At 36.3% G+C, this 25,289-nt stretch overlaps 1 protein-coding gene across 9 annotated transcripts in view; it reads right to left on the reverse strand.

Annotated features, from left to right (window-relative positions):
- QKI (QKI, KH domain containing RNA binding) overlaps window positions 1-25,289 on the reverse strand; it is a 165,454-nt gene that overhangs the window by 12,130 nt on the left and 128,035 nt on the right. For 4 of the 9 annotated variants that reach the window (XM_042796038.1, XM_042796041.1, XM_042796042.1 and 1 more), the window contains 2 exons: window positions 4,260-4,347; window positions 1,625-1,921 (listed from right to left, as the gene is read on the reverse strand). In XM_042796038.1, the coding sequence (XP_042651972.1) occupies window positions 1,625-1,921; window positions 4,260-4,347 (385 nt within the window). Of the gene's footprint in view, window positions 1-330; window positions 337-1,624; window positions 1,922-4,259; window positions 4,348-25,289 lie in introns of all 9 variants that reach the window. The other 5 variants (XM_042796039.1, XM_042796045.1, XM_042796040.1 and 2 more) reach the window with 3 other exon arrangements.

Consider the following 25,289-nt stretch of genomic DNA (forward strand, 5'->3'; position numbering starts at 1 on the left):
TGCTCAGATAATGGAGCAGATGTATTAAGAGTTCTATGCTACTTAAGTGTGAGTGTGGTCTTCATTTTTCTCCCCACTCCCTTTTCTTTTTTTAAATAAGATTATTTGGTGTGATCTGTTTTGGGCGATACACCTGTGCTCTCATAGCTAAGCCCAAAAGTATGCAATGGTTTCAGATGTTATTTTAGGAGCAATTTTTCCCTCCTCTCTCTTTATAAAAAAATTCTGCAAGACATCCATGTTCCTTGCATCATGTTAAATTATTACTATGGAATGATGTATTTCTTTACTTGCTATTAGCTGAATTCAGGAGAGGAGTTTGCCACCAACCAGCAGCTGATAGCTTCTGTGATGATGCCTGTAACTGACTTTTCTCCAGGACGTATTGTAAGTGGGCTCACAGATTGGGGGTGGAGTAGCTGGCGAGATTATTTACATGTTTGTGGGAAATTAATGAATGATGACATTATCATATGGTCACTGAATTTCGGCTATGAGGTAATGGACAACAACCATAGACTACTCAAAGACAGACCTACTGCATACTTTTGTCCTACTAGGATTTTTATTATCGATTCACTAATCCTGAAAGGCAGAAGTCTGAAATACATTTTCTTTTTACTTCAAAAAACGTAACATGGGAAAATACACACATACAGGTAACTCAACAAGTATTTGTCACTTAAGTGAAGCACTGATTTTTTGCAATACTTTCAATAAAATATTGACTTTGAACCTTATTGTCCAGTGTTTATTAGAGATGTTTAGAATTTGTGTAAATCAGTAACTGCCACTGAACATACTAAGATCAAAGTCCTATAAAATCAACATTATGCAGCACTAAGGTCATATGCAGTTCAGAACAAACTGAAGAGAAAAGATTATTTAGATTCTGTAGAGGGTAGCGAAGGAAGAAAGTATTGAAACTGCTTGTTCCATATTGACCAGTTAACTTAAATTGTCACAGCTGCTTTATCATTCTTGCCTTCACACAGCAAGTCAATGGTCTGAAATATTAGGAATGATGGATGTATATAGAAGCCATCTGTAAAGCTGCTAATTGTATCATCCTTTAGTCATTCACTGAAATTATTTTCTGCTTACAAAATGATTCATGGCTTTTTGACACTGAGGAGAGATTTATCAGTTGTGTACTAAAGAAGTAAAAATACCAACAAACTGAAAAAAGACTTCCATTCTCTCCAGTTTTGCTACTAAAAGGTACAGCAAAATACAAGTTCTCTCTTTCAGAAATTACCAGAAATTAATCTCTGTTAAAGAGAGCACAAACAAATCTGGTATTTATGGGAGCCCAAATGACATAACAGATGTGAACTTCTATTCAGTTTTTTTTTCTGGCCCATGTATCCACCATCTAGTGTCATACAAACATCAAGATTTTATTTTCAGTAATCTTATTAATATACTTAACGCATGCATTTAATAATGCAAAGCATGTTTAAAATGTTACACCACTTGAGAAATTTTCTGAGGCAGTTTTGATATACCTGAGATAAGATTGTTGCTTCAGATTTTTTTCTTCGAGACCCATGACCTCTACCTTGCAAATATCATAAAAGCACAGACAGTATCTTTTCCAGCCATCCACGTATAAAGATCTTACCTAATACACCACTAGGTTCAATAGGATACTCAAGGATTGATGTAGCTGGTGCCAGCGTGTAGGGGTATTCATATGGTGTGTAAATTAAACCAGCTTCGGGTCCAGGTGGAACTATTGCAGCGGTGGGATGAGGAGTTCCGTTTGGCATGACAGCGGTTTGTATTTGTCTGATCAAAGGCATTATGGTAGGGCCAGCTGGCGTAGGAGTACGCAGGGCAGCTGGTGGGAGAACAGGCGCAGGCCCAGTAATAATCCTTGGAGCCTGGGCTGTTGCTGCAAGAGAAAAGGCAAGGGCTGCTACAGTAAGCAAAGAAATTCAGAGGAAAGTATGGAGATAGCAGTACAAAACGTGGAAAGAATGGGAAAAAAGGGGAAAAGTAGGAAAGAAGAAAAATAAAAGGAAATCATTAGTACATGCGCTGATCACACAGTGCCAAAGCACACCATTCAAATGCAAACAGCTTTCCATTTTCCAGTGTGATTAAGTATGAACATGCAAAATAAAAAAGCCATTGTAAAACAGTGAGGTAGATTTCTCAAACAGGTTACACAGCACAAAAGCTCCATTTAGACCACATTTCTTCATTTATGCTATCAAGACTGCATGAGACTGAGATGCATGCAGGAAATACAAGGAAAATACTATCATAATCAAATACAGCGTACAAAATTTAGTGCAACTATAGAGTCCACAGATACTCAGTTATGCAGAGCTGTCATATGAGTATACAGTTTTTATACATCTTAAAATTGTATTTAAACATGTACACAGTTCCAGTTTCCAGGATCAGTGAAGTTAAAGATGATCTAGAAACACAATGCATCTCCTCTCCTACTCCAGCATGACCAAAATAGACTCAGAAGTGATTTCCATATCAAATTACCAAAAATAAAAATACTTCCTTTGTATTAGAAGTTCACTATGGCCTTGCTTAGGCTAAAGAAAAGAGGTCCTTTTTTTGGTTTGTTTTTTAAATGGTACTAGCACATTTCTTTAAGTGTTATTTGAAGCTTGCTGTCACACAAAATGAACAACTTCTTGAACACACATCAGCTGCTAACAGTCAATCTTAAAGGGTTATAATTTATAGATTTCTATGCATTACTGTTGATCTACATTGTTTTAATTAAGTTACAGGTGCTCTGAAAAGAGAAATTTGGCAGAAGTTTCTCAGATTTGAGACTGTTGTGGTTTTTAAATTATTTTTATTTTTTAAACAAAAGCACTCAGACTGAATATATAATTAAAAAAACCCCTCAAACACTTTAATTTCCTTTCTTAAATGGAAGTAAACCAGTATGGCTCCTGCATCTTCAAGTTTTCAGTAAAATCAAAACACAAACAGTGACCTTATATTATTATCAAAGTAAGTATTAGTGCAGAAATCTCTAGTCAAAAAATAATAACAAAAAAATACATCTTCCCACTTATACTGATACAGCAGACCAATGGGAATGGGTCAGACAAAGAAATTGCTCAAATTAATATAAAGGTTTCTATGCTACAGTTTGCATCACTTTAAGTTAATCTGAAAGTTATTTTGCTCATAAATTTGCAATAATTTAGAGACTAAAATATATTTAAACCTGGTCTAGCTTTAAATATTACAGTGTTCATTAGAGCTGAAAGATTTACCACTACCATTGTAGTGGTAAAAACCCTTGCTTATGTCTCTTTTCAAATCAGAATAATTACACTGGTGTAAGCACTCTCAAATTGACCTAACTGCATTCCAACCTTTAAACATATTCAACATTGAAATGGTGACTGTGTGGAGAAACAAATTTGCAAATATCAGTAGGCCCTTAGTGAAAAGACTGATTTAACTGTGCTTACATTTGACATCTGTATCACAGCTACAGCAAAAATTTACTTTGGAACAGTATCAGCAACTACTTTTTTAGGAGGAGAAATTAGATTTTCAACTAGAGAAAATAACTTGTACCACACATAATAGGTATACGCTCTCATTAGTAGGTGTATGTAATTAATTTTTCAAGTGTAAACCTGTGCATACATGCGTTTGCAAAAGCATTTTCACACAAATGTAATGGAAGAAATCATAAAAATGGCTCATTACATCACTGATCCCTGTGAACTCAGCTGTGAAATCAGTTGATGAATTGTTGGAGAAACATAACATTGGGGGGACACATGCAAGCAAGATGAAAGGAAGGAATGTAATACAGCAAAATATATTCACAGTATCCTGAACATCTGTAACATTTTTGAATTAAATCTCTAAAAATAAAATAGAAAAGGAGTCTATTGTCCTTCACGTGTATTAAGGAAAAAGTGATTGTTAACATAGAAAAATCTAGCTTAAGGGCTAAATTTCTTTAAACTATATATTTGTAAATATTTCAACCCAGGCATACTGTTTAAAAAAAAAATGGGGGGGGGGGGGGGGGGGCGGGGAGGATACATGACACTAAACAAAAAAAAAAACCCAAACCAGACATAACTTATCTCCAGAAGATCTTTTGCAACAGCTACCTACTGTTTTGTTGGTTTTTTTACTGCCTTCCATTCTCCAACACAGTTGCTACTATACATTTACCAAAAAACAGCTTTAGGAATCAAAACCTGCAAACATTACTATGGCATTGACCCTCAAGCTTATGACATGCTTACGTGATTTGATGTTGGCATCTCTGTAGGTGCCATTCAGAATTGCAAGCTCCATCAGCTGCATCTTTTTAAGGCTGTCTTCTCCTTCTGCCTGTGTGTGAAAAGATGGAAAAAAAAGTCAGGCTTATTAATTCACTAGTGCACAAGATCTAAGGGACCTAATATAAAATGCCTTCAAGTTTTAATCAAGCAAAATATTGTTTACCACTAGTCACAAAACCAGTAAGCTTTGTCAACTTTTCCTTAAAGTTAAGTGCAAGTTGCCTGTTGTCTATCATTAAGTGGTGTTGATAAATAAGTTTTGTAAAAGGCTCATATAAATTATAAAAATAGGGTTAAGTGTAAGTTGTGTTTGATAGAAATTGTTCAAGGAAATTTTTTCTCAAGTTTTAGTAAATGTTTTCACGTACTTCTAAAGGGTTCTCTTAAAAAACTATTATCGAGCTAGAGGAAGAATAGACACCACAAGTTTTAAGTAACTTCAATTTATTGTAACTTGCTCCACTGTAATTGGTACTGACTACTTTGGGGTGGGTGGTGGTAGTGGGGCAAACAAAAACAACTGCTGTAAGACAGAATTCATAATTCTGATGCATGTAGATGTATTCCAATTAGTATATAACTACTATTTACACAATATACATTACACTTGTTTTTGCTTCAATGTAAATTCCTTCCCTGAAGTTATCTACTCCATTAATATCCTGCAGCTTGCATAAATATTATACAGTATTCAGTAAAAAAAGGTCACTTCTTCAGTTACTAACAAAAATTTATAATTAGTACAATTTTAGTTTTAAGACCAGACGTTTTCTGCCCTGTCTTTCCAGAAATGCTACCATTTGTTTAGTCTACATCCTATCAGGCATAAAAAAAAGATATAGGAAACCCAAGAGAGATGGTCAACATCTCCTTTAAGTTACTACCTTGCTACTTGTATTGAATGCCACTCTCGAAATTCTCAGTCAGATGGAAAAGAGGGTAGTTTCGGTGTCAGTTGCATTGAATTCTTCCTTTGCTAAACACAATTTATAATATTTTTACTTATCTTGTCTATTCAACACAATGTTTTCCAGATGTTTGGAACAGCATTTTTCAAGTTAATGGGAACCTCAATAATAACATACTGTGCCATCCGCTTTGAAAATCAGTCTGACTTCAGCGTTGTTCACCTGCCTTCCACTACAACTCTTACAGATGGTTTGAACTAGGACTTCCAAGAGCATGTGTGATTACAAATACCAGAATTAAAAGCCTCAAAGAATAGCAATCACCACCAATAACCAGAAAAATCCTATTAAATAACTTTGTGTCCATTAAAGCACTGCACCAGTAAAACATTGTCTCAAACTAGTTTAGAGTTAACAGGATTATCTACACACATTGTTCCAAATGTATAGGAAAATATTTTTCAGGGTAGTTTGTGGCAAAGTGTTGCTCTACATACTTTACTCACAAACTATGGAGAAGTAATTTACTAATTTATAAGACAAAAGAGGTTTTTAAATTCTATCTAAGCAAATGTAGTACTTAGTGTGAGGTATGCTCAAGGACCACCACCCTTTGCAATGGAAACTTTAACATCTGATTTTTATCAACAACATAAAATCAACATGGTAAGATGGGTCAATACTAAATTACTTTCAGATGTCAGAAATGAAAGTCCTAACTGTAATACTGAAGACTTGCATAAACACAAAGATTACACAGAGTAACAATTTATATCATTGTTAAACGTTAAGAATATACTGAAAGTTAGACGTATTCTTTATATATTAAATACTGTGTGACAAACCAAGCTAACACTAATATTGAAAAAGTAAATACAGATTCAATTACCATTTTAACTAGAAATTAATTGTACAGTTAAGTACTGTACTATCCAGAAACCTCAGATGCCATAGTCATTAAAATGAGACCCTCTGGAATACAAAGTGTACTGATTATAGCATGCTTAATATGATATACTCAGAACAGACTTATAGTTTCCAAGCAAAAGATTTTTTTTTTTTTTTTTTTTTTGTTAAGAAACTATTATTGCGTTGCATCTTTGCTGGTAAGTTACCTAGACAATCATGATGCAATAAAAGCAATTCCAAATCTATCTGCTTACCCAAAGCTCACATCTCGTCATTCCGGATATATCTTATCTAACTTATTTTAGCAATAAAGATTTTTAACACATTGATTCCTCTTTTCCCCTCCCCCCACAATGGTTATACTTAGTTATTGGCTTTTTGCTTGGGTTCCTTTATTTTTTTATTTATTTGAAAGCGTGTAACAAAAAAACCTCTTCACAATGTCAACTGCATCTCCCATATAGTTCCATTAATGTTACTAAAATTGCTCACTTCCTCCAAATAGGAGTTCAGGTGATTGATCTGACACCATTAATGAGTCTCAGTAAATGCTGAATCTTACATTCCACTTGCTAGGATAATTTTAGTAACTCTAATCCCAGATTTTGCATCACAGTGAATATTTCCCAAATTTAACTATTTATAGGGTAATAATTTTAAGACAGAAAATGTTTTTTTTTTTCCCTTCTAACATCCCCAAAAGAAGAAGTTATAACAACTTAAAACCAAAGAAAGACAAAGTAATCATTCTTACTTCGGATCTTTAACATTTTCCTATAGGTCACTATGCTTCCTACGAGAAAAGATGTTGCAATTACCTACGTTTTACAAAGTATGTTTACAAAAATAATGGACTTCTGCATACAAAGCAGACCATGTCCTTAACTTTTATTTTTGAGATTTACTTCTCTGGAGTACTGCTCAGCAGTTGATAACCTTTTCTTCTTTTAAACAGACTCCAAAACACAGTTTAAAACTCTTCCTTAAAGACTGTATCAGTGATAATTCACAGATGTAAGATGTGGACTTGTGTTACTAGACATCAACACCATCTTTCAACTTCTGTTATTTTGTTTTTCAAAGCATGTATTAAAGAGAAAAAAACCCAACCCAAACATAAAAACCCCACCCCACTTAAAAAACATCTTTAATGCTGACCACAAGGGCATTATTCCGACTCCTCCCAGAAGATGGCACTGTTTATTATACAATATTATCTCGTCAAGACATGGGTGCTTAGCACTATTTGCACCACCCTAGTAGCACTACTCAAAATCCTGCTACCTCCTCACACCCTAAACTTGCAACAGCCACATGCCACCTCTCTTCAAGAGGTAAACCACTGAAGTGGTCAGAAGCCTTTCAGATACGCTGACATGTCCTTCATTCTCTGGCATCAAGCGCTCTGCTTGAACATCATTCACCAACAGCCAACCCCACAAATTTCCAAGAGCTAGGATAGAGCAATGGGCACATGTTTTTGCGTGTCCTACCCTCTCTCCTCCTTGCTGACAGATGATCAAATGAGGCACACCGATGCAATCTATCTTAGCTCCAGGCATTTCTGCAGGCACTCTCTGTTAAAGTAAAGAGAGGTTGCAGCAGGGATACAAAGGCAATCTCTAAAGGGACTGTACATTACCTGTACAATTGCTACAACAAAGCTCAGTCATTTGTACCAGAAAGAAGCTACTTTGAGCAAACATCAATAAGGTCACTTAAAGCCAGATTTGCATTACTAAATTGAAGCTCAAGTGATTGACTCAAACCTCTCATCCTCTTAAATCTCCAGTGCTTTCCTTGTATTTCTCATGTACAATATAACATGCAGATTAAGAAAAAACCTTAAATGGTATCTTGAAATATAATTCTTTAAATGTAAGCACTTGTAACTGCTTACTGAATACAAATACTGAAGAAATGCAAGCAGCAAATCCTAACAAAGCCAACTGGGCACAGACAACAGTGGTTATGGTTTTGTGAACACACAGCCAGTACTCCTCACAACAGCTCAGCTCTATTTGGGCTAGCAGTAAAAAGAACTGAAGGAGAGCAAATGCCAGTGACCACTATAACTAACTTGTTTTCTAATCTTTATCAGAGTAGGAGTATTAGTCACAAGGTTCAAAACACTACGAACAATCACAGGTGCCACCTACATGAAGCCTCTAGGGAAACACTTCCAAAACGCTGACCATATGATGCCTAGTTAAAACCACAATTCTGTCTCTGACATTGGGCAATACTGTCTGTTTTTTAAAACAATGAGAAACGCAGTTACGTAATAAATTAAGTATGCAGTTTGTAATAAACTGCTATTAGTAAGAGCACGTTTCACGTCATGAAATAAGGAGCTCAGATAACGCACTCTATTTGATAATGAAGTCACTGAAAAATGTCCAAGCTATACTTCAACCTCAGATATCCCAAGATCCTCAGAGAATTCTTTTAACTAATGCTTCTGAAATTATTACTAGGCACTTAAATGCCTCAGATTTCATATGCATACAGTGCACCCGTAAGAGCATCATACAGTTTAACAACTTATACACAAAACACACACTATATAGGTATGGTATAAAGGTGGAAGACAGACAGGCATACAGACTCCAAATGAAAATGCATTCACTGTGCTACGTCAATAAAAGACTTCAAAAGTTGACAACAGTCTTCAGAGGCGACCGGTAGACTGTTAGATTCTGTGTATAGTCAACTCTGAGAAGCCTATAAAAAATTACAGTAGAGAAGGAAAGAAAGATATTATCTTAAAGGAAAATAAGGATAAAGTGGCAATGTTTACTACATAGCGGAGATCCACGAGCTAGCATCCAGTGGAGCCAGACAGTGCTCACTCTGCCCTGCCAGACTGCTGCCGGGCCCCACACGGAAGGGGATTGCAGCTGAGTTAATTCACAAACCAAACAATCCACTCACTTCTATGACAGCAGGGATACCTTATCCTGACAGAGCTCCTTGAGCCTCACAGCCTCACCCGGCTAAGTCTCGGAACATACTCTGATTCTCATTATTACCAATGCTAGCAGGGAAGGCTTTTAGCATTTCTATACAAACATATACTTTTGCTCTACAATGCCCATTTCCTGTTAAAGTAACTACTTTGGAAAATACAAGAAATACACTTTTTTCCTACATTGATTATAAAATAGATACACTAATTTAGGTGATGTTTGTGACTTTCATTGACAGGCTAGCTTCCAAATGTCATGCATTTTGGATGACATTTTTTCAATTCTGTCACACATCCCTGCACTTCAGCTGAATTCTCATGAACTGAACTGAGCCTAACCCTAGGAAAGGCTGCAGTCAGTTTTAACTTGCACCAAATGCAGCTGAGTCTGGCTTTGGTTAAGGGAGCAGTCCTTTATAAGCTGTTCCAGGTCTATCCTTTCAGGATCAGAGCAGGAGCAGCAAGGGGGAAGAGGAAAATGACGGTGAAGCATAACGATGGATAAATCAACTGCAAATACAGAGGCCAAAAATTGGTCTTGATCTTCCCCAGCAGGCCTGTCCCACCAGGCTCATGGAAAGAGTGACCAGGCAGCGTCAGTAACACAAGAGCACCAAAGAGCAGCACTGACCTTCCAAGCACCTCGGCAACTTCTCATGCAGACTACCTTTCTGCCTGCCCCATACCACCTCTGGTTAAACAGCAATACTCAGCCACAGCTTGGCACCTTTCTGGCCACCCTCAGAGAGACTTCTTCCAGCTGCCAGATTTTATCCAAGTCCATATGCTTTTTTCCACATTTACTTCAGGCAGAGAATTTTTCCAATAACACATTGCATTTTTTAGTACACAGGTAAGGCATTAAATAATTTTATACGCAAACAGAAGAGCAGAGAACCTGGCAGTTATGGCACAACACTACACTAATGAACAAGAAGAGATACCTAAACCACTTCCTGAAATAGAAAAGTCATTTACAGTTGCCACATACAATAAACATAACTTTTCTACCACCACACCTCTGGAAATACGTAAGTATGAAGACTTTCATTACTCTTTAAAGCGCATACCTGTATAGTAGAAGCCACCTGCAATTTATTAAGAATTTTAGTAAAACACAACAGCACCAATAAAATACTTTACTGTTATTGATCTTCTTCTTATCCAGGAGACGCTGCCACCCCTCAAGGGTCTGTCACCCTGCCTTCCTACAGTGCCCAGCTGCCACAGAGCCGCACAGCTGCAGCTTGGAGGCTTGTGCTGTGACACTCACTGGACTCTCTGGGCTCCAGAATGCTTTTATCTCCCTGACAAAGAAAAATGTTCCACTGCAATTCACTTGTAGATCAGTAAGTATTCCTAACATACCACGCACCAGTCAAACTGCCTTTACACATGAATGTCTCCATTCATGGACAAAACCCCTCAATTCATAATTTATAAACAAAAAACCTCACAAACAATATACTACAAATTCCTAGACATACATGTATTAAACAAAAAAACAGATCTCAGACATCAATTTATTGTAAAATACATTATGAAAGATCATAGGCTAAAACACAATTGGAATTACTGAAGCTAAGTTATACACACTTAAAATCTAACCTATGTTTGGAAGGTGGTCTTTTTATATCTAAGTTGTTAAAAGACTGAAGTATCTATAATAATGAAATCCTAGGCAAGATGACAAATAGCAGATGTAAAACACAAAGAAAAGAGCTTTTTAAAAAAATCTAAATGTGAGTACCTAAAATATTAATCTATTAATCAGAAGCTATCTATTAAACTACTCTATCATTCAGTGTAAGGGAAGACATCACAACCGTTCACCTCAAAAAATCTGACAAAGACTCCCAAGTTTCCCATGCCTGGAATGTAAGTACAAATAGTTAGAAGCTGTTGGTGAACATATGTTACTTAGACTTTCTCATCCATTATTATACACTTCTGATGGTGATGGAGCAGATAGTCTACAACATAGCTTTGTTCATGCTGAGGAGAATTTGCCAAAGAGGTCTTTTCTGGCATAATTTGGCAGCTATTCTTGTATCAGAGGAAACTTTTCCAAATACTTTTGAGACAAAGTAAAATAAATCACTACTTTAAGACCAGTCGTATTTCTTAGAGCTCTGTATGTCATCAACAATACTGTGGCATTGAATAGGTGGCAAGCTATAGCTCAGCTATTTCTCTATTTCCTTTTCAACACTGATGCACACTGCTATGTGTCTATGAGGGCAGGCAAAGATAAATTAGCATCATTATTTCTTCTGGGCAACATAGTCTGCTTATCTTCTTCAAAGCAAGCTCTCAGTTCAAATGATATGCAAAGAAGACTGCACTGTTTCACTTGACAAATTCACTGGTCATAATGTTAAAGATACACTAGGGGGAAAAGGCAGCGTATCTTTTTACACTTCCCTTCACCTTATCTGACATATCCCTGTTTAATCATGATACTTGGCTTACCAGTAATATTTTCGAGAGTCCTTATGCCCTCCCTCCCCCACTTTCCATTTCTGAAAGAAGAAAATACAGGTAAGGTACAGAAAATCAGCATGAAGAACATTTTATAAGCCAGACTGAAATACAGCATTCAGTGGAACTTACAGGTTTGCTTCACCATATACCCTCTGGGTACTAGTTGTTAATATATAGGGGGAAGGGTAAATCACCAGTAGCATTCTGCTTGACCTTAACAGGTTTTTATGTCTGTGCCAACATTTCTTTAAGATAGATGTGATGGGCTCATATTTGAATCACAGGACTTTGGGCTTTCAAGGAAATATGGTCCCTTGGGTCAGTTATACTAAACACTCAAAAATACTTCATTCCAGAATTTGCTTTCTGTTTTGCTCCCCCCCCCCCCTTTTTTTTTTTTTTTGCATTATCTCTCCTCTTTTCTTCACACCTCAATCTTTTAATGGTGTTAATAAAATCAGGGACAAGAATCTCCATACACCACACAGAATAGCAATTCATAAAGATCCAGAGCAGGAATACACCTTTCATGACATATACACAACAAAATCCCCAAAATCCCGAAAGAAAAAAACATTTATACAGTCCCTTCTACAATGTTTTCAAAAAGACAGAATTATACTGAAATACATTAAGATTTATTTATTAGCATAGGCATTTGTTAACATTTGTATTAAGATTCAAATGAAGTAGCTACCAATAATGCAATCTAAAGCATTAGATCTATTTTTAGCAATGTGCAAGCTCAGTTAAAAAACTTTCACAGCTAAACACTTTATTTCTGGTATTTCTAATTTTGGAATGCTAGATATTCAAAATCCCTCCTCACCAGCTAGTTTAATTCTGAAAGCAGTAGCTAAACCCTAAGCACACTGAATACTACCAGGTAAGCCTCTGGTACAAATTTCCCCCATATGCCTCTACCAGCAGCATCCCAACTACCACGAACTTCCTAGAAATCTGAACGGAGCAGAAATCAAACACAACCTATATACTTTATTCCAGCTGTAGCCTTTTGAACAAACTGAACGGTGCCAAAACACTATGAGACTGCGCTGACACACTCCACTTATGTCAGGACAAATGCCTTTACCCACCCTGAGTTTTAAGACAATTATAAAAATAATTTAACCAACTTCTCCTACACAACTATCTACAATCAAGTGGTTGTTCTAACAGATACAGACTAGAGGCAGCTGTTAGTAATACAATGAAATGATTACTTAAATATACTTGTAAATAAGTCTGGCCTGACACATAACATTTATTTTTTCCTCTATCATCCCAGGAAGTTTCTATTTAAAGTTTGAGTTTATACACTCTGAATGGCTGTAAGTTTCTCTTAAGTGCAAAGACACTGAACTCAGATATAGGAGGGGGGGAGGGAATGGGACAAATGCCATTAAGGGGTTTCAAAACTAGTATTTTGTTGCAAATTCTAGAGACTCCAGTACCAGCTGATTTTGTTTCGAGCTATGCCAATGTTTTAGTACCTAAACAAAGCCTTTTATTCTCAAAACGGTACTGAAATATGACCCCATGTTTTCATATGGAAAACATGCCCATTATGTTTTTAATCTGTTCCCACATAGAAACTTAAAAGAATTGTAAGAAAAATGACATTTCATATTAAATTTAGTAACCTAGAAAGAACACAGAAGTCTCTCTCTTTAGAACAACAAAAGAAAACTAACTGCTGGTGACGAGGACTACAAAGACTGTTGCTGTGAATTAGTACGTATCGTTCAAGTGTACCTTCTCTTGCATGTTTCATTAAACACAGGATTCAGGGCTGCATGCTACCACAGGGGAATTCAAGCTGCAGTAGCAACTTTTAAGATATTTTTATCTTCAGCTTGAGATATCCTGAAAAGGCATTACCGACTAATTAAAATAAATTAATGGATTACAATAAAGTAAACCCATGAACGTTTAGGCTTATCCAATTTTAAAATGTTAGTATTCAGAGAGCAGTGTTCTTCCAATAGCTTCTCAGACTGTCACATTGCTCAATAAGAGCAATATTGTTCAACAACTTTCAACAGCTAAATGTGATTAAAAGAATTGTTTCTGCATTTCACCTACATTCCATTTTGTAAAATGTTTGCATAAACCGTTTTATTTTCAAAATAACAGAAAGTGAAATGGCACGGTTTTGTTGACACTGTCCTTTTCTATACACACACAACCCCTAAGGTGGAGTCGTCTAACGACTGCTTAATTTAGGACTCTGTACAATGCTACCATATAGAGAAATAATTTTTTTTTTAATGTAAGATGCCCAAAAATTTAAAACTGACCTAAGTTTTAAATTTCTAGTCCAACTGAGGAAACCCAACACTGAAAGTTTAAAAGGACCTGTGCACTCGGTATATACTTTCAGTAATTCTCAACAGCTGCTAAAAAAGTGAACGAATACTAAAAGCTCACAATTACTTCCAGCTGCTTATAAGCAACACACAGCTCTGCCGAATATAATATCACATATATGTTTTATGTGCGTTTTACTGGTACTCTAAACATATGTCTCTCCTGTTCTTGAACTCTCAGAGCTGATGGAGTCCAGAAAGAGGGGGTGGTAGTATTCCAACAGGCTAGTCTCCTCTCTTGTACGGCTGGCTAAAGCCCGCTTTCACACAGCTTAAAAATACAGAGAAGTGAAAAAATGAATTGTGAGCACTCTCTTTAGGGGACAAATATGTCAATCATATGACCTTCCGTTTGAAGGCTCAAGCTGCTCAAGGCAGTGTGTTGCTAGGGAGAAGGCTTTCTTTGCTATTTATCGAGCTTTCTTTTCAGCTTTCAGAGGCCAGCCAATGCTTATTTTCCAGAGACAGGAGCGAGAACTCCGCGCTGCCTGGCACAAAGAGCCTCTGAGGAGCGCCTCTGCCCCAGGAGCTGCACCGCTGGGCCCACCTGACCAACTGACCACCGTCCCTTATTCACAAATAGAGCTGCAACCTGTGGCTGCCCTGCGGGCGAGAAACCCTTCCTGCCCCAAGAACAAAAACCAAGGGATTCTTCCCGTTGAAGGCTGCTATTGGGAGTGTGTGCTGCCAAGGAGCAGCCACGGGTGTGTACTTTGAGTTGTCCATCAGGTAAGAGCATCAGCTATTAAAGCACTCATTTGACGATAGGCTTGGACTCCAGCTAGCCCTGAGCACTTATTTATTCATGCTGTCACACAAAAGCTGAGGGAAAGCATGAAAGTTTCTTCTGTCAGTTTGTAGCATTATATTCTTCCTACATAACAAATTTAGCATAAAAAATAACTTAAAAAGCCTTATAAGGTAATGTCTCATACATTTAGCCAAAAAATTTTTGACATTTATACGTATTACAGAAAAATATACATGCAACAGATTTTCATTTTGTAATCAATTCCTTTAATCTTAGCAACTTTTGTAACTAAACATTAGCGGATTCTTAGTAAATCACTAAATATCATGCAGCATACTTTAATTTCTTGTAACTACTCCAGAATAGCAGAAGTGATAATAATTTTACTTATTTATTTTTTTAATGTAGTCACATAATTTTCCAGTATAATCATTCAGATGAATGCAAACATACACAAGTCTCATTGTAAGATTCATTGGTTGCGTTAAAGAAAATTAAACCAGCTTCTTCCTTCAAGATATTCACCTCTTTGGCTTTGAGAATTTATAGGATACTTAGAGAAACTTTCATAAATTGTTGTTTAATTGAAGAAAAAACCCCAAAGCAACAATTTCCATAAAAAGTGCTTTCTAGCATCTGGGGTAAAACCTAACCGTTTTTGAAATTTTTTTTCCCACCCAAGACTATTCAGATGCATTGCATAAATAACAGAATCTACCATTTTTTATGTGGGCCATGTTTTGGAACTGTATCTCTCACAAGCAATTATAGACAATGACAGTTCACGTACGGAAAAGAGACTGTAGTATAACAAACATTATGTAGTCTTGTCTCCAGAAGGGACTGGTATCATGAGGTATCTCAGTATCAGTGAGAGACTTGCCAAAATGAAGGACTGGTTAATCTATTGGAAAGTTCCCAAGAAATTAATGACCTGGATTTTTTCACCTCTTCTTTCCTAAAATGCTACATTACCAGAATCAACTGCATTTGTTTTCCATATAACAATTAAATGAACCTAGATGATAGAACAGTGAAGTTCTTTAAGTCTAATTTTCTGTCCTAGAATGAGAGAAGTATGTATCAGGCCTATCTTAAATAATTAATTTCACCATCCTTCCCTGCTGCTCTACAGACTATTTTAAAAATCTGCCTCCTCAGCAGAAACATCCACTATACTTAAGTAACCATTTAGCAGAACTCAGTATAAATTTGATCACATTTCACTGCAAGTTAAAGGCTATACTGGGACAGAAATAATCAAGACTTCTGTGCTCCTATTTGTTACTGATCTTCGCATATTTTATACTGTTGTACCTGAAGAGCTTGCTGCAGACTCTGGATCAGATATTACATCAGAACTTCATTTAACGGTTTTCCTATTTCATCTTCTAAGCAGCTGAGTATCTGAACTGTGGCTGAAGCAAACTGCTGTTACCGAGCCACCCTGGATCCGTGCTTTCATGTCATGCTCAGAAAACCATTCTTGACAGGATGATTGCACAATATTTCTCTGTAGGATCTACTTTGTAGCCTTCCAACTAACCTCAAATGCCAAATGCATATTGTATCAACTTTGTGGAGAACACGCGATGTCAATATTAAAAAAGAAATCCACTCTAATAACACCAAACTGTTCAAATGGTAACTTACTTTCTTCCTACATATTCACCACCAGTGCCTCACCCATCACTCTCACTCCATATTGTATTATCAACTCCATACTGATGTGCAGTTTCCACCTGTTTACAGAATGATCCTTGAGGCCTTGTTACACAAGTTAAGCTCTCCCGTTTTTCCATTTATAAATTTCATCCTTGACTGTTTTTCCCATCTTTCTATATAAATCTGTTTAAATATTATTCAGGCACTGATTCTTGAAACACTGTTCTAATCCAATCATTAGGAGAAACCAGCTCCTCATACTTAGATATTTGAAATATATACCGTTAAAATGTCTTTCTAAGACGGTAGAATTATAATTTCATATTCCAGTAGACAAGGTGCACACCCATAAGCAAAAGCAGCTTAAAATACATTTTCTACAACAGGATAAATCACCTTAGTCCCTCTTAATCTCCTGAACTCCAGAATATCATGAAAATTCACAAATTCTCTAACTTTATGGATTATATACTTATACATAGTATTTTGCATTAAAAACCTCCTTTAATACATGTAAAAATGGTGTACAGAAATAAATAAATAAAACTCAAAACCCCCCAAACCAGAAAAAGTACAATTAAAGCTTTCAGTTACTAGATGTGGCTGAAAAATTCAGCAGCAAACCTAAAAAGGAATGTAAATTTTTGGACACCATCTGAGAGTAACTGAAAAAAATTCATTTAATCATCACCAATGGGAAGAGACAAATGAAGTCCCTTTCCTGAAGTCAAGGGAACAGACAACAAAAGTCCAAAAGGCCTGAAAAGCTAGAACAGTTCCAAAGTGATTCAGATAAATGGAAAAATGAATGGAATCTTGTTTCCAGAATGTGTAAAAATAAGCTGCTGTGTATCTGCACATGATTGAGTTCAGAAAGCTGAGACCTTAAAAAACAGGGAATGGAATGGGAATCAATCAGATAGAAAACTTACAGAGAATAATTTCAGAGGAAACGTGTTCAGACAAGCTTACCTAGAAAATACAACAGCCGATGCTAGAATGTAAAAAATTAAAATGCTATCTTAAGACTTTTTCCCAGGCTACAAATTAGTTCTGGATGATTAGGCTGAGGTTTTACACTGCTGTCAAAGGAGTCAAAAATTATTTTTAAAGATGTAAAAAGCCTCTCAGCTGGCAATCCTGTGGTACTTTAATCCAATTTAACTAGTGGTGGTCACAATCCTAACTCTTTCCTCACTGTTGCTCTCCTGTATCCATCACTCTATCCATGACTGAGCCACATCAACCTGCCAATCTGGCAAGACAATTTTTTTAAAAAAACGTGAATAGTTTTCTGCCAGATTACAAATTTGAAAGAGATCACTGCAGGCTCAAATACATGCCAGCATAAGGGAGGAGAGATTGAAGGGAGTTGAGACCTCCTCTGTGCAGAGCTGTCAATTGACTCGGCTGCATGTGGAATTAGAGTCTTCGTCTTGCTAATTCTGAAGCCTAGCAGTCTAATTTCCAAACTAGAAGCATGGATTTTTCTTCTGTAACTGGAATCCACCACCTGACAAACAACTAAATTGTTTTAATACTAAAATATTTAATTTCATTTTTCTTTCTCCTATAATACTATTTTTTATTTTACTCTGTTTCTGCCCATTTTTCTGTACTTACAGTCAATTCTCCTTTCTGATTTTCTTCTCTCTTGATGCTGACCTTCAGTGGAAGAATATCATTATCGCTTCCCTTGACCAACTGTACTAATCACGCTCCTCTGGTGGTTATCTTAAACTATGTGAAGTACTCTTTCTCCATTTGTAGATTTGCTTATCAGAAGCAAAGGTTACAGTCTCAACCATTTACTTACTCCTGTAAATACCTATATGCGTTCCTGTTTTGCAAAGACAAAAATCGATTTCCTTATTAATATTTTTTCCTTTTCTGTATTACGTTCTGTAGAACTATCCTAACTGAGAACTGTTGATTTTCTTTAGCAAAGAATTGTATGACTTAGGATGATGCATTTTATTTTCAAGCCTCTGTGTGCAATGTTAAATTTCAGCGTAACAGTATATAAACACTATTCTGATCTTAAGTTCAGATATCAGCAATATGCATGCATAGCTTCTGCTTCCAAAAGCTTACAAGTTAGTCACCAAGTGAAAAAAACTGCAGAAAGAAACAAACTGTTGGAATCTAAAGATCAGAGGCCAATGTTACAATGCCCCCACTGAAGCAAAATTAAATGGAGAATGGATAAAAACACTTTAAGAGAGTTTATCAGAAAAAGGGGGAGTGCCTTGAAATAAAACAGCTGCCATCCCTACTGGCCTAGCAGAATACACATTTCTTTGATTCTCTGGATTCCTGGACCAGCAGAAGCCAAGAAGCCTAGAAATAAAACAAATTAAACACAGAGAACAAGTATTTTGCATAGCTTCCCACTTCTTCCCCACTGTGGTATTTCCACCTTTTCTGTGTCCATGCTCCTGACACTTCCCCTGTGCTCTGGTGCTTGTGAGACATTCACAGTACTGTGATTTACCTCTCAAAAATCACCAGAAAATGTTGTGTGTTACTTTTCTACCATTTAGCAAATAAAATCAGTTCATGGAAAGGCCTGACAAGTGGTGTTTTATTATATCCATCCACAAAATAAGTAGTCTGCAGGTGAGTTCAACAGTGAAACAGAAAGGGGATTTTTGCTTCCAACTGTTCAACAGGCTCGTCACATCTCATAAAAACATTCCACATTTGGAATCAGATTCAGATCTCATCAGGTCTAACTCAGTTTTGATTAAGACAACATCACAGGTCCCATTCAAGACCACCCAACCTATGGAACCAAAACTCTGAAATCCAGAAGAAATCTCAGGGTATGAAATTTGAAAACTGTAATGCCAATAAACCTTTTTTTTTTTCTTTTTTAACAGACTGGTTTCTGTAAATAGCATCGATTCGCACGACCGCTGTAAGCTATTGGTACTATGGATCTAAGTGATGCACTCAGTTCAATCCAGTATCGAAAACAGTTCTCTGTAGCACTTTTCTACGCTTTCATTTTTTATTTAAATGCTGTTAATGTCCTCTAATCATTTAGCATCCCTCTTATAACAACAGAGTGTAGAAGTATTCAAAGTTTCAGTTTTGCAAGCTACTTCACAAACAGTTAGATAACACCTGAAAATTTTGCTGTTGAGTTCTACTAATTCATCTAAGAAAGTATGGGGGTGGGGATAAAGTCTGATTAAATCAATTCGCTGGCAATTTTAAGCACACGCACACACACACGCTGGAGCACAAATAATTCATATGAGGAAGCAATACTTCTCAATGTAAGTTGAATTTTAGCTGTTCATTTACGAGTATTAGTAATAATAAATTCTGCTCTTGTCTTCATCTAATTTCTTTGGAGATAGTTCTAAAGTTTCACAGAAACAGTACCCTGAGGCTACCAAACAGTTTTTCAGCTGTATCATTAGTAACAGTTCAGGAATTTGTTAGAACTTAGCAGCTGTTCAACTACTGAATCACCAGCACAAATCTACTATTTTCCTTTGCAAATTTACAGGATTCCTGCTAGTGATGTAAGATTATATCAAGGAATTCTAAGCATATTTTTACCACTTTAAACAAAAGTCTAAAATACTGCCATTACAGCATTCCTCCTCTCTTTTAAAGTAGTTCCTCCACCATATCCTAATCGTTATGATGAGTAAAGATTTGAGATACGTACTAAAGAGGATCACAATGAAACATTTAAGCCTTAAGATGTATGCCCAATATAAATTATTCTGGGGAAAAATACAGCGTACTATTCCGAGTATGACATGTCCCTGAATATATATTTTTCAATCTAGTATCAAAGTACTGAAGCATAATAATCTTCCCTATTTCTTTCTGTAAGTTATCAAATCTAAGTGGCTAGGAGAACATTAATACATGCTTCCGAACAAGCAGTGCAAAACACCGGTCATCAGTTCTTACTACAACAGCTGACTTCTTGAGCACAACTGAAGGTTAAACAAGCATAAGTGATGTTCATCACTTGAGGCATTTCTGAAAGCACCAAGTCCATCTTCTCACATTTCAATAGCATTGGTGCTGACAAAGAAGTCAGGAGGTCAAAGCCCAACTCCCTTCAGAGAGAAGGCAGGCCTGAGCTCAGAAAACATTTACATGTGACCTCAAAAAAACAGTTCGAAGGGCCACAGCACCTTATTTGTTTTCGAAAGAAACCTTCAATGCCCTCCTCCCCTTTCAGAAGCAGATCTGACAAGTGTTGTAATAAATGTTACATGCACAGACAAAAGCTGAAATCAATAGCAGGTTAATGTTTATTGAAACAATACAGAGAACCATTTTTAATAGCATTACTTGAAAACAGATCTAATCTAGCAAAGGAAATTCAATTTATGTTTAGAAAATCAGATTTTGTTTTTTACTCCAGGGATTTGTTGCAAACTCTGTCTCTCAAAATGTGCTTACTATACTGTATTTAGCAGAAACAGTTTAGCCTTAATAAGCTGATAGTCTGCACGGGAGCATGGATCAACTTATTCTCATTAAGAATGTAAGCAGCTTTCTAACAGCCTTCTTTGCTGTTCAGCCTATGCCAGAGAAAGCAGGGATCTCTCCTCTAAAACCCGTAATTTATGAGTTTATTCAAACCCGCCAAATTGCTTTAAGTAAACGCCTCTTATATTTGAAAATTCCCATGGCAACTCATTTAGTTTGGCAGGAAGGCAGACCCAAATTCAATCCTTTTATCCTCCAGCTAAACCATTACAATGGTAATTCTGCTCTGACACTCCGAAGAGACTGCTAATTACTGTACTCGGGTCCCTAGACAGATTTCCCATTCAGATTAAAATGACTGTGCACAGCAGAGAACAGTAGCAACACCTTTGTGCACAGGAAGGGATGTACTCTCACGTTACAGCTTTTACAAGGGAGGCTCCATGACTGCAAAGACAAAGAATCTTCTATCGGCTAAGTTGTGCAGAACAAATGTGAAGACAGGAAAAACCAGGGAGCATGACAGCAAAGTAGACAATTGAACCACTAACTTAAGTGTTCTGACTACTGAAGATATTTAGTCACCTCTCAAATGAAATTAATTCATCTTCCGTAGTTGTTATTATTATGTACTGCATGCAATAGTCTAAACGACAGATCAAGGAACCACATAAAACTCTACTGAATATTGTGTTTTGTGTCATTATACGGAATGTGTAAGCATCAACTCTCTCACTGTCACCAGAATATCTCAATTTTTAAAAAGCCACCCAGGTCCTTTTACAGCGCTATTTATTTTGAAAAGGGTGTGTAGGTTTTTTGTGACAATGCTTTTTTCCTCTGTCACTTTTAATCAAGAAAATGTTAAGGAAACTAATGACTGGTCCCTTGCTCTTCTGCCCCAGCTGTTCTCTCTTCTATTGAAATGTAAACAGCAGCTCAGTGTTGAACAGAATAAACATTTGCTGTCTCTGGACCAACACTTACTTGTATTGGAGAAGCCTAAACCCTGTCTTAATTTTGTCTTCTAGAAAGAAAGAAAGAAGATGATGATCTTGCTGTCCTCCCATAATATGTATTTTCTTAGTACTCTCAAGAAGGGAAAGGTAATTTTTGATTTTGAAAAACTGGAAAAAAAGGGAAGGCATGGGTATTACAAAGGTGTACAGCATCTGGAAAATCAGACCGGAGGACATCCTCCCTGAGATGAATTAAACAAGACCAACATCCTCCCTAGACTAGCAACTTCCAATTCATTTGAAGAAATGTTCTTGGAAAAAAAACTTAAAATACGTTATCATCTTTTAGAAGTGATCGTAAAAACAAGCACTAAATCTTCAAATAAAATTTGAGTATGCTCTCCTGTACGTACTACCTACCTTCTTCCCTCCTTAATGTAGCAGAACTAACTACATTACCTCAATGGTTTACCATGGTCACCAAAAACAGGAGTTACCCAGAAGAAAGCTGGGAGGAGAGCGCAAATGCACTCTCCATAGTGATTACCAACTTATGAAAAAAATGTTTTTTCTAGTGGAAGCAATGATATTTTTTTACCAAGAGTTCTGGGCACATGAAAATAGGTTCGTATGTTTTTATTAATTTTTAAATATTCCACAGTTCCTTTATAAATAACCTACAACTCCTCAGTGTTACAGGTTTATCTCTTGAAAACATATTTTAACAATTTCTCCTAGTTAGCTACTGATGGACTGTATTAATGAATCTGGATTAGTCTTGACCAGCCTGCATTTCAGTTTCCACTAAATATCATAGCTCCACTCAGTGAAAGGGTCAGACAGAATGAAGAAAGGTACTTGTCTAAGTACTGCTAGACCATTTTGGCACTGAAATTGAGGACTTCTAGGGCATTTAACTTTGAGAACAACATCCATGCCAGTGAGCTTCAGAACACTTCAGAATGTGTGCGTGGCTAGCTTGCAAAAGACTGTTCCATCAGTGAAAAAAGTCCCATGTGTGTGGTTAACCAAAAATGCATTTTAAAGAATCAGATAAAAAGTGATATGGCCATGGCTGCAAAAATTATCTCATAACTTTTCAGGAAGGTAAATATCAACCTCAAAATAGGTTTTCTCTAAACAACAACTTGTTAAGTTTTTCAGGAAAGCCTCTCCCCTTCTGCATAAGAATCAGGCTGAGACACACATTATAAGGTTAGGGGTTACTATATGTTGACAGTGCCAGCTCCAATAGGTCCTTACTTCCAAGAAACTGCTAAAGCTGGGAATGCTTTGGATACAAACCTGACCTCCCTCTTTCTCAGTATAACTGACCTATCTTGAATGACTTTGCTCTACAGCCTTTCATCTGCATAACCTTAAGGTTAGAGAAATTCTACTATTTCTGTCAGTTTATAAAGATTCCACTTCCTCTCTTGTTTTTAACCCATAGAAGAAACCCATTTATTGATATGCCTTAGTTAAACCTTTGTAAACCCACCTATGTAACTGACAACTTCACTTTTACAAGAAAGGTTGAGGCTATCATCATAAATGCATTGCTAAAACTTTTCTACAAGGTTTAGATACACATGAATACCAATGATTCTCCCACATTATTCAAAAATGCTCATGTCTAGAGATGAAGTCTTTTGTTTTAAACTCCCTCTATCAACTTGGAGAAAGAAAACAAGGATGCCACAGATACCAAGGATGCTTATAAATCACGCCATCACTTTATTTAAAAATTTTATGAAGAAATATTCATAAGAAGTCATGCTTCTGTGCTTTTCATATAATAAAGCATGCGCAGCACATTCTGTTACCAGGATATTACATCAGTTGGTCCATTCAGAAAGAAAACTGGTGCACAGTTAGGTGACCTCTCAGTTAGGAGTTTTTTATCCCTTTTCCTGATTCAAGTAATTTATTTCAATGCTGTGTTCTTCTATTTTTCCCCCCCTTTACATTTGGCTTCCTCATTTGCTTCACCTACATGTTTATTAAGCTAAGCATTTAACTGACATTTCTAAAAAGCCAATCAGTGAGGAAAAAGAACAAACTTGAATACCACCTTCAGTCAGCTTGTTTTCCACCACTGACCCTGACCTCAATAGGTTTTGTTTCTGGTCATAGTTAATACACCTAAATAATTTTAAAATAATCTGTTTACATGAACAATATTTTAAGCGGTCTGAATTAAATTACTATTTTAACTTCATGTGGCTGCCATTGTCTTCTCACTGAAGTGGCCAATCTGTCACACAACCTACCAGCGTTTGCTCTGATGTTTGACTGTCTCTCACAACACTTCATTAGAAATAGGGTTTCAGACTGGTAATGTATATAAAAAAACCCTAGTTAAGCTTTGTTTACACAATGCTGGCTATTCTTGTATTTATCATCACATCTCATTCAGACATTTCAGCTGAAAAAAAAAAAAGTGTTGCCAGCTGATGTCAGAGGCCTCCATTTACTGCTACAAGCAAAGATCATACTTTTATAATTCGAAGTGTTTTGACATTTTCACATCAGAAAGCATTGTTGCAGTAAAACAAAATATTTTCACACTACTGTATTAGCTTTTAAATCCTCAGGATGCATATATACATTTACTGTCTCTTTTTTAAACAAACAAACAAAACCCAAACAAACCAACCAACCAACCAAAAAACCAAAACCAAAACAACAACAAACAACAAAAAAAAAGCACTGCAATTTCTGAACAATGAGCTGAGGTGTCACAGAAGGAATATTCAATTTAGCTGTAAATGTGTAAGTTCAGTAAGTATTCATCAAAAGAAAGATAACCATAATATGCCCAGCACATCTAGGGCTGTATGGCAATCAAGACAAACAACAGAAATATGTCTCTGAAAAGCTTAAGAAAATGTAGAAAAATCAAATCAAAGCTATGTGAAAAGAATGGTGTAGCGTCACTAAATATTTCACTAATGAGATGAAATCAATTAGACTTGATGCTTTCTGAGTCATTTCAGGGAACACAGAACACAAGTCTAAAAGCTGTTTCAGTTCATGCCCAGGACAAGATGACAGCAAGGAAGGAAACAACAGGTGTAAGAGTAACAGAATTAAACTATATAATAAGATGTTGTAGGAAAAATGCAATAAACTGTTGCAGGAAAAGTTATGGCTATTGAAGACAGTGTTTTGAAAGGGAAAAATCTGAAATACAGCTGGAAAAAGACAAATCTTTTATGTAAAATACAGGACTAAGAACAACTATCCTTTTACTCATAAACCTGAAGTACAAGGATGAACTTTTGACCTTTTCTACAAACTACTACGTTTTGGTCATATCACCATTTCTTTTAGAGCAAGAACATCTACAAAAAACATCACAACAACTTTTCTTCCTTTCTCCAGATGAAAACTTAGCAGAACTAGTAAAGAACTAGACGTACAAAAATAAGACACATTCCTAGAAAGTTACATAAAATGGAATCAAATACAATTTTTAAAATGTGAGAGACATTAAGCAATGCATTTA

This window comes from Tyto alba, unplaced genomic scaffold, assembly GCF_018691265.1.
Source record: "Tyto alba isolate M040663 unplaced genomic scaffold, T.alba_DEE_v4.0 Super-Scaffold_22, whole genome shotgun sequence".
Lineage (NCBI taxonomy): Eukaryota > Metazoa > Chordata > Aves > Strigiformes > Tytonidae > Tyto > Tyto alba.